Source organism: Enoplosus armatus, chromosome 10 (assembly GCF_043641665.1).
Source record: "Enoplosus armatus isolate fEnoArm2 chromosome 10, fEnoArm2.hap1, whole genome shotgun sequence".
NCBI classification, from domain to species: Eukaryota; Metazoa; Chordata; class Actinopteri; order Centrarchiformes; family Enoplosidae; genus Enoplosus; species Enoplosus armatus.
Genome location: NC_092189.1, coordinates 21,375,244 through 21,388,239, shown reverse-complemented (window position 1 = coordinate 21,388,239; position 12,996 = coordinate 21,375,244). Strand labels below are relative to the sequence as shown.

The 12,996-nt window shown below is 41.8% G+C and overlaps 1 protein-coding gene across 3 annotated transcripts; it reads left to right on the top strand.

The window, feature by feature from the left end:
- The first annotated feature begins 277 nt into the window (after positions 1–277).
- tlx2 (T cell leukemia homeobox 2) lies at positions 278–12,494 on the top strand. 3 transcript variants are annotated; one of them, XM_070913045.1, is made up of 4 exons: positions 278–1,390; positions 7,721–7,930; positions 8,703–8,940; positions 12,119–12,494. In XM_070913045.1, the coding sequence occupies exons 1-4, from the start codon at positions 889–891 to the stop codon at positions 12,258–12,260; spliced, it is 1,092 nt and encodes a 363-aa protein (XP_070769146.1). In that variant the 5' UTR covers positions 278–888; the 3' UTR covers positions 12,261–12,494. The 3 variants fall into 3 exon arrangements, with proteins under 3 accessions (XP_070769146.1, XP_070769145.1, XP_070769147.1); XM_070913044.1 differs by lacking the exon at positions 12,119–12,494 and adding an exon at positions 11,447–11,663; XM_070913046.1 differs by lacking the exons at positions 7,721–7,930; positions 12,119–12,494 and adding an exon at positions 11,447–11,663.
- The last annotated feature ends 502 nt before the right edge of the window (positions 12,495–12,996 follow it).

Below are 12,996 nucleotides of genomic sequence, written 5' to 3'. Positions count from 1 at the left end.
CGCGAAACTGTTTGGAAACCGCTTGGCTCGAGCCTCCAGCGCCACTAAAAGGCACAAAACCTCCTGTTTACAGCTGCAGAAAAGAAAGAAAGCTGCGGCTTCTTTAAGACATCCGAGCAAAACAACTGCCCTGCCGAGGAGGAGGAGGAGGGAGGAGGAAGGGTGGGAGGGAGGAAGGGAGAGAGGGAGGGAGGTTTGGCTGGATGACCGAATGGCAGCTTTTACGCAGAGGGTTGTCTCACCTGCTGAAACGCACTTCACCATTCAGCACAACAGAGCCATCTTTCGCTCTCACCTCCAATTAATATCCACGCCTGCGAGGTCGGCGCTTCGTTTTCGCCTCTTTGGGTTTGTTTTGTTTTGTCTGCTGCTTTATTTTGATGCTACGAGCTTGGGTACCCTACCATGCCCTCTATGTATGGATCGCCTCAGCCAGAGTAGGCGAACAAAGCGCATCAAGCCTCTCCAGAGAACTGCCTCCCCCCAAAAAATCACGGATTTTTGTCTGTAAGTGCTCAGGATAACCATTTGGCATCTTCGGTTGTTTTTTCTTGCTGTTAGGCTGCCGCGTGTGTAGTTCACTGGGAAAGAACACGCTGTTAAAGATGGATACGCTTTTTCTTAGTCCGATGGAGAAGCATTTAATTTAGGGAACACCCGATCCCGCTGCTGGACAAAAATAATGGCAAAATTTTGGATAGCGCTGGAGTCGTTGTTGGTTTCCTGGGAGTAGAACAGGCCTGTGTCGATGCTTGAAAACAAAAAACAGCCCAATACTGCAGCGCACATTCAAACATTTCATTTCCCAAAGCGTGAATTACTATATGACAAAAACACATCCGAGCACTGATAGAACAAACTGACAAACACGCCACCGACAACAGAACTATGGAGCACACCGGGATCGAGGAGGTGAACCAGACGCACCAGCAGCAGCATGAGCCCATCAGCTTCGGGATCGACCAGATCCTCAACAGCTCGGACCAGTCCAGCGGCTGCATGCTTCCCAACCGGACCGGCGACCCGGATTACGCGCTGGCCTCCAACGTCTACAGCAACGGGTACAACGGCGTCTACAACCCGGCCTGCTCCATGGCGGCGGCGGCGGGTCTGGCCGGCTCCTACAACGTCAACATGAACATGAACGTCAGTATGAACATGAACGTTAACGTGAACTCTGGCGGCGCCGGAGGAGTGATCCGGGTGCCCGCGCACAGACCAATGCCGCCGCCACCCGCCGCTGCAGCGCCGCATCCGCCCCCTTCCACGCATCCGCCGGGCATCGGACCCGGCATCCCCTCGGTGCCCGGGATGGGGATGGGGAATGCGGCAAACTTCACCTTCCCGTGGATGGAGAGCAGTCGGAGGTTTGCCAAGGACAGATTAACAGGTAAACATAGTTTCTTGGTGATCCTGCAACAGCTGTAGTCTGATGTGTGTTTCCCGTTAAACCAGATGAAGGATTATATAATCTGCAGAGTTCCTTCATGCACCTTCACCTGCATCTCACACAAGAATAAAAGAGCCCAAAGACTAAAGAGAGAGTAGAAGCACGACTGCACGCGCTCCTCGGGGCCTGACAGGTGCGCAGACTTTTTGAGTCATTTGAGTTAAAAACAGGCCCTGAACGAGGCGGTGCGCGCGCTGAACTGGGCCTGATAGCTGATTTCATCTTTAGGTTGTAATCTATAATGTGCACACACACACACACACACACACACACACACAGTCGCTTTTATTAAGGAGGCGCAGTCTGATGAACGAGTGCAGAGATTGGCACGGACATGCTGATGAATCAGTATTGGACCATCACTCTCCATTTACAGCGGATGACGGATAACGACGTTCCCCGTCTTTTCATGAGGATGAATGATTTCTTTTTTTTTTTTCGTCTGCGAGCCAATTGAGAAAACAGGAAGATGAGTCATAATAGTAATAACATATGGCAGGTTAAAATCTGCATAACAGGATAATAAGTGTCCTCTTATTATTATTATTATTATTATTATTATTATTATTATACATTTACAATGTTTGCCCCTACGAGTAATATAGCATTTTTATTCCAATCTAGAGATACATGTGACCCAAACGCCTGAGTTATGTGAAGCCCACACAAATGAGTCGGCATAATTCACATATTGTAAACTATTGAACACCTCACACTCATCTGGTTCACTTCCACTGGACTTATGGAGTCCAGACTGAGGTCTTCGTCAGCCCAGACTCTTTGCAAACGTCTGATATTAATTCTATCAGTATTAACTGCTCCGTTTCTTTCTCAGTGAGACTGTGAATATTTAGAAGAAAAGCAGGAACACTCACCTGATCGTCGCTTGTCATCTTAGTAAATGCCATGACGCAGCACTAATGCCATAATAAGAACAGCAGCTGCTCTGGATGGACTTAGAGGTGTTTTATTTAACTTGATAACCTTTAGACTTTCTCTTTTATAGAAGGTGATACAAACAAAAATCTGACAAACTAATTTCCTCCTTAAAATCAACAGAAATTACGACGCTTTAATCATTTGCTCACATTTTCTTTTAGCTTCAAACACATAAACACATTTTCATGCAGTTTTATGCTCTCTTATTATTCAGATGCTTTTGTATCTTACCTGTAAAAACAAAACAATCTTTCACTCAAAGACAGTTTGCAGCCTCAGAGACAAAAAGGCCCGTTTTTAATGATTTACTTTTTATTTTCCCCAGGAACACTGACTCACATTGATCAACATAACTAATAATGAGCCACTGCTGTCGCTTGCTCAGACGTTAAATCATTCATCGCTTTTGTCTCTTTAAATAAAGAGAGATGGTGTTATAATAAGTATAAAGATATGTGTTTTTAAAGATTGAGCTCTGGAGTGACAACCTGTATCTCTATTCTTTGGTATTTTATTCTCTTTATTAATGTAGTTTTCAGAGAGGGGGGGTGCTTCCTCTGGTCTTTTTATTTTCTCATGACCTCATCGTTATGAAGATGAAAATGAAGAACATCATGGATTTGCGCAGCCTCACCCCCCCCCCCCCCCCCCACCTCTCCACGCATTAAATATTCACTATTCCGTTCTTTCTGTCTGATTAATTATTAAGTAGTGGGGGACGATATGTCAACTGCAAAAAGATACAGTGTAAATAGGCTTATCAATTCTACTCATAGTCACAGAGGGCCCCTCGTTTAATTTCTCTCAGCTTTGTGTCGCTGTAATTATTTCGCAGCTTATATCTTTCCACTGTATTGATCAGGCAAAGATCAGCAGCAGCAGCAGCAGCTACAGTGGCAGCACACACACACACACACACACACACACACACACACACACACACACGCACACACACACGCACAACCCAGATTTAGCCTGCTCTGTTTCCTATAAAAGGCCGTAAATCAAATGGACTATCATCTATCCTGATGGGCAGAGGACCATTTTGAATGTTTCTTGTTTTTCTCTCCGCTGTTTCAAGTTGAAACCGGAGGAGAACGACGGCCTCGTGCAGCTTTAAACAGCCAAACATTTGGCCAAAGGCTTCCAGCTCTGGCAGCCCCCTCTTTGCAGGGATGTAAACGAAACCTGTTCAACTGCACAACAGACGTCTCTCCTTCTTCAGCCTGACGCGCGTCCTCGTGGCTCAAATTCATGTTATCAATCATGAGAAGCTGCATCAGAGGATTAATCTCCGGCTGTTACAGGAATCATTTCATCCCAATAAAACCCGTTTATTTACTGGTGGCTGTGTGCTGATCACCGGCTCCTCGCTGTGTTTACTCGGAGCTAAAAGGCAGAAAGTTATTCATTCAGTTTTCATTTTCTCAATTTATTTATTCCAAATTTCACCGCAAATTTGACGGTATTCTTCTTCTTCTTATTATTATTATTATTATTATTAGTATTAGTAGTAGTAGTATTATTATTATTATTATTATTATTATTAGTAGTAGTAGTAGTAGTAGTGAGAGTAGGCTAGTAGTAGTTGTAGTATTTTGGCGGCGTTAAAAAAATGTGACTCGATTTTACTGTATTTAAAACCTATTTTTATTTAAGCCTATTTTAAACGATGGCAATAAAAAACACGAAACAAACCAAACTATCATACTACTATAATAATGACTGAACCAACAGTAACTGTAATAAGAGCTCAAAAAGTGTTTTACAGCACACGATATGTCAAATCATTAAGTCATAATGTGACAGTTTAAATTCTTACAAATGAGTAAATGGACGATGGCCAAACACTAATCCAATAATTCAAAACATGTTGCAGACTCACACTGCTATAACAATCATAATAATAATAATAATAATAGAAGATAATGTGGATCGTTTGGGCATCTTGACAATAAACAGGACCATAATACAGCATGTGTAGCTCTAAAGGCCACGAAGCACCAATAAAAAAACATAATTAAAGCCTTTTTCCTCTCCGATAAATCTCAGTCTGGGTGTTAATGGCAGCAGAGCAGAGAAATATGATTTTATTTCCGTGTTGAAGTCGCTCCTGTCCTCGTGTTTCCACGCTGCCCTGGTTCCCGGTGTGACAGAAGACAGTGTCCCTGCCTTTTGTCCCGTACAGTGTAATAAATAGCAATATATGTTCATGTTATATTTCAATATCCCCTTTAGAATCCTTCACGGATATATTTATTAGATTGCTCCAAAGGTAATATCCGCAGTGGGGAAGGGAGGCGCTGTCACCGAGAAGTGTTATTAAGTATAGGTGGTTTTATTATGGGAAACATATTCTCCATGGTAGCATTTTATTTTTTGATATGCTTATGCTAAATTGCATTACCCAGGCAACAGATTTAGTATTCTCGCTCATTCTCTCTTTCATTTGGCGAAGGAAGAGAAAAAGTCAGATCATTTCTTTCTTTTCTTTTTCTTTTTTTTTTTTTTTCATGGGAACAAGAATTTCTCTCTGTTTTTTTAATTATAATAATTTTCCAGTTTCGCAGTTTTCCAGGCTGCTCAGGATAATGTTAATGGATTATTCTCCTTCTGAAGGTGAAAATAATTAAAATCTTAACTTTGGATTTTGGAGGGTTCCTTTTCACCACAATCACAGTTTGTCTCTTGTGTGATTTATTATCTCTACAGAAATATTGCATCACAGGAAATCTGTCTTTAATATGTTTATGTAGATGTGTGAGAGTCATTAGAAATCAAGTTTTTTCATTTTGCTTTATTACTTTTTATGTAGATATACTTTTAATACTGCAGTGAAAGGTCAGTTTAAACTCACTATTTAACACTAAAGACAAAACTGAGTGCCAGAGACAAGAAAACAGGAATATTATGGGTTATTTTCATTCATGTAATTCCATTAGAACTGAGTCTTTTGATTTGATGCTGGTTTAAAGTCCAGACGATTTTGTGCCTTTAGGAGCACACAAGCTCAAACATTACAGCATTTCTTCCTACTGCTTACAGTGCCGATAATAATAATAATAATAATAGCAATGGATAAATCTGAAGACATTTCTGATTCCTGGACAGTCTTGGCCTTCGCCTTCTGTCAAAACATTAAACGTGACTGATGCAGTATCCATAGCATCACTGTATCATGTATTTATCAGCGTTTTGCACACTGTGAGGCAAAGCGTTTCTGCAGTTGGCCAGTCCAAAGGCTCCTGCTGCACGTCGTGCTCCACTTGGGTTGCCTCTGAACGTGCTTGTATGTGCCTGGTCCATTAGTTAGCCCACAGATGGCCTGAAATAGCCGTCTAATGCAGTATTATTTAGCCAGACCTGCCGCTGGGAGCAACAACAGGCCTGCTCGCTCACAGCATGTGACCCGTAAGGCTGCACATAGTTTTGGGCAACGAGACGCCAACCAAAAAGGACCAATTACAGCGTTTAAATGTATTAGAAATATTAGAAACATCATAGAACAGTCACCATAAGAATAAGACTGGGAATCATACGTGATTTAAAAACCTGCCTTGAAGCAATAAGGTCACTATAAACTCACTATTAAGGGCCACAGAGGTGCTACAGTCTACTGTGAGCACCTTATAGAAATATCAGAAACATCATGGGAATTTTGTCACTATAAACTCATGATTAAATACCATAGATGCCTGTCTAAGTCCCAAAAGGAATATTAGAGGGATACAATTACCATTTTTACTATTATTGAGCATTAGAGCAACACATAATGTGAAACCTGATGATAATAGCGTAGGAATATTACCATAGGAGATTAAAAATAATAATGAGAGGTGGAAAAAGAAGACATGGTCACTATAAATCCAGTACAAAACACAATAAAAGGTAGGGAGTTTTCATTTCAGGCACTAAATTTGCATTGCTAATTTACACTCAGGTGATGTTAACTTTATGTGACCTACTGTAACGGCACATTGCAGCTATTCATCTTTATTTTACAAATAATTTGCTTGCGAACGCCTCAATTTGCCACTCGTGTTCAGCACCATCGGGGGACGTCGGCAGCTCCCTGGAAACGACTGCCGAGCGCATAATAGCTTCATGTTCCATTTTCCATCCAAATTGTCATCGTCTGTGCGGCAAATGAATTTTCAGGGCGCTGAAACTCTGCGAGCAGCAGCAGCAGCAGTACGTGGCCCTCGGGGGGACACCTATGCAGATGTTTTCATATTCATTTTGGCTTCTGGTGAGCTTTTCTGACAGAACAAAAACAAATAAACACCCTGTAAGACAGGAGGCAAAACAGCTTGTTGGGGAGGAATGACACAAAGATACAGAGACAGAAACAGTTTTTTTTTATCTGTTGTTGATTTCCATTTTGTCTCAAAATGAGAATGTGGCTGGGGAGCAGATCTATGGCCAAAACCGATCTCATTACATTTATCGATCTTCTGTTTACCCATGGCTGACAAAATAGACAGGATTCATAGATATTTAATGATGCAGAAGATAAGTTGTTATTAATACCCAGATACAGTGACATGTGAAAGTGAACCACCAGGCAGTGAGGCACAGATAGAAGAAAAACACAATGTGGGCTCATACAGTGGTGATGTGCAATTTATATTTTAGAAGAGACACAAAGACAAAGCAGTTGAGAAGACAGTCCGATCAATACATGTACATATGCACATATCATCTATTTCAACTAATAAATCATTCCCTCAAATTCAACATCAATTCTGCAAAAATGATGACAATATGTAAAATTGTGCATGATCAATCATGAAATATTGTTAGGAGTTGTGCTTAATGTTTGTATGGAAGATGTTTTGTGCAAAAATTGAATATCTTTGAATTTGATTGGTCTGGTGGCAAAAAATCTCCATAAATCACAAACATTTTCTTCTCCAAAATTGTGCTGTGATAGGTTGAAAACCTGCAAATAGTAAGTACTTAGATCACAAGTGCTATTGTTTGAAGTGGATTGATGTTATTATAGTGATTATTAAACCATATTTTGACCTTCATATTGTCAATGGATGACCCTGATTGTCTGATTCTGATTGGCTTACTAGTATGTGTTTGATTTATCTCTGTAACTCTGCTAGTTGTCACTTATTTTTCTAAATGGCAGATATCTCATTTTGGAGCCAAACCTTTTCCAAATGCTAACTTAAGAAACTAGCAGTAAATTGCATTAAAGTAGACTCTGTTCATCATTCAGGCTTCCTTCATGTGATTAGCTGCTATGCGTCGGCGCCTGCACAGCGGCTGCTGCTGCTGTGCTCCAGATGTGGGACCTTACTGTGTCTCCCTTTCCTTTAGGGGAGCAGGCAGAGGAGAGCCGAGTCGGAGAGGCCACAGGGGGGCCGGGGGCTGCCGGGTCCCTCTGTCCTCTCCCCAAGGCAGACATCGGCAGGGTCCCCGTCTGGAGCACTGTGGAGACATTAGCCAAATGCTATTACCCTGAGCTCGCTCACCTGCGAGACGGCAATGGCCTTCTAGACTATCCTTTCCCAAAGGGGGCTTGCCCAGGTGAGTCACCCCCTCCACCCACCTACCACCTCCCCTACCTCACCCATCTGTGTCATAGCTGACTTTTAAGTGCATCCTTCCTGTGCGTGAATGTAGATGTTGAATAGTATTTTTGTATGGCTAACAAAGGCTAAAGCAGAGGTTTAAATCTTGATTTGTGCTGATCTTTTTGTCATGATTTAACTCTACAAGGACAATTTATAGCCAGCTGCAAGCGATATCTTTTCTTGAATTGTTTTTGGAACTGATGCTGCATATCCCAGCTTTCTAAACGTCTCTCTATGACTTTTCCTTGGACTTCCTCTCTGCACAAACCAGTGTGCTGTTTGGTTTTCAAAATCTGGCAGGGGAATATTAGTTGTAATTACATTTATCTTCTACAATTGGCAGCTTCTGGGCCTTCTCTTAGACTCCCCAAACACACTGGCTTTTCCAGAGTTAAGACAAAATGGACAATAATTGTATCTACTCAAGGACTGGAAAACAAAATTGTGTTTATAACATGAGCGTATACAAACAAAACCTCGAGGGAAATAAGTTTATATTTCAGAAGCACAGATCATTCCAGTTTAGAAATCGAAATAGCTACTCGCACTAACAGATTTTAATCTTCAACCCTTAAAGTCCAAACACCTCACAACATTACTAATGCTAACACGTCCTTTTTAAAGAATGTCTTGCACGATGCTGAAGGCTACAATCCACCAAGTGAATTGCTTAAGAATCATCAAACAAAGTCAAATAAATCCTCTTTTTTTTTTGCCCGTTTCAGCCGCCCTCTCACCCTTCTCCGTGACCCGTCGCATCGGCCACCCTTACCAGAACCGGACGCCGCCCAAGAGGAAAAAGCCTCGCACATCCTTCAGCCGGGTGCAGATCTGCGAGCTGGAGAAACGTTTTCATCGGCAGAAGTACCTGGCGTCGGCCGAGCGCGCCACCTTGGCCAAGGCCCTGAAGATGACAGATGCACAAGTCAAGACCTGGTTTCAGAACAGACGGACAAAATGGCGGTAAGATTGCAGCGGGGTGCTCCTTTACTAAAAGTGCTATCTGGTGCGGATCAGTGTCCTTTACTGGTGTGAAAGTGGAGAATAGTAAAGCTACAGCATCATAATTATCTCTTCCATGTGCCATGTTTTCCTCATTTCTATCTCTGACAATCTACTTACACAAAACAAAGAGGCCGTGGTGGATTTTTCAGAAGTTGTTTGTCTTCATGAGGGCAGGACGTTCACTCAGAGGAGCCACTCCTTCCAATCTTTCTTGTGCCATAAATTGACAGCACTGAATGGGTCTGTGTTTTGCTCTTTGATCCAAAATGCTTACCGATGTTTTACTTTAAACACAGGTAAAATGGCCCGCAGCTGAAGCATTCGAGGCGTCGTACAGCACAACACCTATTTTGCTTAGCCTAGCTGCCAGTCGAGGCCAGTTCACTTGACCAAGCACAATTACTCCTGAGCCTCCTGAAAGGCCTTTTAGAAACCTGCTGTCCAAAGCACTACTGAAACACTCACAGGAGGAATTGACTGCCAAGTCCATAGACAGAAAAAAAATACACACACTCCTTCACTTCATTCTAACTGTTGTTTATAGCCATTTGGAAGTAAATGAGTAGGAAATCCAATTATGAAGCCCTGCCCGTAGTTAAAGGGACAGGACACATATTTCACAAGCATATTACAAACAGCTAAATTACCTTTTAGGGTTTTAATGTTTAAATGACCCTTAAGCTTTTTAGAATGAGCTTTGAATTTAATACACATAGAAAACACTTAAAAACTGTTTTCTTGGCTGATTAACATTTATGAGTTAGTTTATTGGCTTAAACAAACATAAATTATTGAGATTTGGTTTGATGATCCCTTTTAAAAAAGTAAAAAAAAAGGTGCATTTATTTAAAAAAGTTCCAACAATCGCATCCAGTAGCAGTGAATAACCGAGACACATTTTACAGTACAAGATGTAATAAAAAGGAATTTGCTTAAAATGAACACCACCAAACTGAATCCAAGACTGAACGGCTTGTCACAAATAACAAGGGAATTGGCTTAACTCGTTTTTCTGATTTCCTAGTTTTGCTGAGATTTATGCCATTTCCCTGCAGTGTGCACCTGATAGGATGAGCGTGAGGGATGTCTTTGCGTGACGACTACGCTAGTAACAAGAGGATGATCAAATCAGCAGCCAGGGAATCAGATTATGATAATGCTGTTAACAATAATGTGTGGCTAATGGATGGAGGTTGGTGTGCATGAAAGAGTGTTTTAGAGGTGTGTTTCCGCCTGTGATATCTACCTGCCATTTGTATTTTGTTGTTGATTTTGACGGCAATCATTTGTTTATTATGGTTTGCGTTATTAGTAACTGCAAAAACAATCCTCGTAAATTCTTCACTGTGCGTGCCTTAATCTGCGGCTAAGATTAGCACACAAAGAGAAAGTCATCATTTTAAACATACTGTTTCTGAAGAAAATGTTAATATCAACACCCACCAGCTCAATATACAGGTTGTATGTTACTGTTAACATATGCTGTTCCGAAAAGAAGGAAAAAAACAGATGTGATTTTCACCTTGAGGCAGGAAGCGTACTGTACCTCCTCCCCCCCTCTGTTAGTCACGTTCCCTCACCAACACCTGTCACTCATCCTGGTCAGCTGTCATCTAGCCTGAAGCTGAAGTAACTGGCACAGGTGTTGAATAAACAGTACACAGTAAAAGTAGCCAATCCCCCCCTTCTTACTTTCTCTTCTTGTTTGTTTTGCCTTTTGTTTTGCTCCCAGTAGCCACGACCAGCTGCCAAAGACAAAAATATACACCCTAAAATATTATAAACAACACTGAAAATCAGGTTTCAGCCTGGTATTCTTTCAATTTCTTGATACTTTTAATTTTCAACAAGTTGCATGTTGCAACTTTTATTAGGGTTTTATTATTTTGCAGGTAATTATTTATTTACAATGTTTTTAAAAGGAGCAACAGACCAGCACCAGTCTGATAACACAGGCTATCAGGCTGGTGCTGGTCAAACTGGTTACCAACCTGTTTGGCTTGTGACCCTTTAAAACAAAGCCTTGTCTATTTGTTACCTTCGTCATTGGTTGCATATGGTTACTGGTTGTGAATATTTCAACCAAAAAGGGATTTATTCTTTTTCGTTTTGTCCAGTAATCCAGTCATTTGCAAAGAACATTTTACAATTAAAAGAAAATCTAAAAATATATAACCATTATTTTGTGTAGCAGGATTTATTTTCTGCTTTCCTAAAATATTTATTATCTTATGACCCCTGAAATTTAACTTGTGACCCTATGTGGGGTCCAGACCCCCAGGTTGGGTACCACTACTGAAAGTTATATTGCTTCTTTATGAGGATATGGGACAATTCATTGCGAATAATGCTGTGGTATGCAGCATTAGTCAATCTTCTGTATATACATGTCCCATAAAAATAAACATTATATAGAGGTCTTATATCTGCCTCTGCTCCCCCTTTGTCTCCTCCTTCCACCCAGGAGACAGACTGCAGAGGAGAGAGAGGCAGAGAGGCAGCAGGCCAACCGGCTGATGCTGCAGCTTCAGCAGGAAGCTTTTCAGAAGACGTTGAGCCAGCCTTTGCAGCCGGACCCGCTCTGCCTGCACAACTCCTCCCTCTACGCCCTGCAGAACCTGCAGCCCTGGGCAGAAGACAATAAGGTGACCTCCGTCACCTCCGTGGCATCTGTAGTGTGAGCGTGTGTGTGTCTGTGTAGAAGAGAGGGAGGGAGGGAGGGACACAACTGGGAATGAAACGTGTTTATCAAAGTGTCGTCAGTTTGAATGGACAAAGGGGAGGAATCTCTTCAGTCTATTTCTGACGTGCTGACGTTCAAAAACGCAGCACCGTTATGGGATTGTCATAGATACAGGAGAGTGATGCTTGCTTTGGAAAAAGAATTTGAATGGACATTGTGCTTCCTCATTCATTGATCGTTACCAGCAACATGGTGGGGGAGCGTGTGTAGAGAGAGACAGCTATCTGTTACTGCCAAGACCTACAAAACACTGTAATGCGGACTTCACAGCACAGGAGCCGCACTGACGCTGCTGTTTGTCAAAATTAAGCAAGTCTACAACTGTTATCTTAAATATCTGACGTATGTTGAGTCATTTTCCTGCCTTACACCAAGTTTCCGCTTTCCCTTCAGCTGTCGGTCTAAAAGAGAGGAGGGCACTTTATCCGTAAGTGCCAGGAAACAAATGGACACCTCTGTACATGCCCAACTATCAAGACTGTCCCCCTTTTGCCTCTGGATCCCTCACGAGGCAGCAGAGAGTCTCTGCCAATAACGGCAAAAAAAGACATCCTGTTTTTCGCTTTTGACTTTGTACAATGTAGTAAATGCATGTTTCAACCCTTTTCTGTGTGCACTCGGAAGTACCACTGACAGCTGCCGTCAAGGTGGACTGCGGTGTTCAAGTGGTAGTGGATTGGTGGAACTCCTGATGACGAATTCCTCATTATGTTCAATTTAAAGGTGTTTTATATTAAATGATATTGTGACTTTTTGAAACGATGACAAACCTCTCTGTTTTTTCTTCCCTCTCTTTGTGTCGCTGGGTTTTTTTCAACTCACTGTCTGTTTGTCACCATTATGAAAACCATGCAATAATACTTTATGGTTTTAGCGAGCTAGTTAGCCTCATGGGATTTAGCTATGATTACACATTAAACTTTCAAACCACCCAAAGGTAAGATACCATCGAACTGTATCAGAAGGACAGCGCAATACCTTTTTTATCCATAAAAACTGATGACTACAGCTCCCAGGTGTGAATGTGAAGGAGGGCGTTGCCGAAAAAACAGCAAGTGTGCTCAGCAAAACCCTCCCTGGATAAATAAAGGTTTGAAAACTGATGCCAGCTCAAATTAGAATGAGAGTACAGGAGAAAGTACAAGTTGTGCAGCTGCCAAGTAAACATCTGAAATGCAACGGTCTGGCACATGTTTTTGTTTTATTCCGGTGAATTTAGTGGAACTACAAGAGCTATCGAGGGCTGAATGTCTTCCTTAAGAAGCCCTTTG

Bases quoted from the DNA above. Each gene is read 5' to 3' on its own strand.
- tlx2 (XM_070913044.1), top strand. From the start codon at position 889: ATGGAGCACACCGGGATCGAGGAGGTGAACCAGACGCACCAGCAGCAG. The intron at 1,391-7,720 runs GTAAACATAGTT...CCTTTCCTTTAG, and splicing joins TGCCAAGGACAGATTAACAG to GGGAGCAGGCAGAGGAGAGC. The intron at 7,931-8,702 runs GTGAGTCACCCC...TGCCCGTTTCAG, and splicing joins CCCAAAGGGGGCTTGCCCAG to CCGCCCTCTCACCCTTCTCC.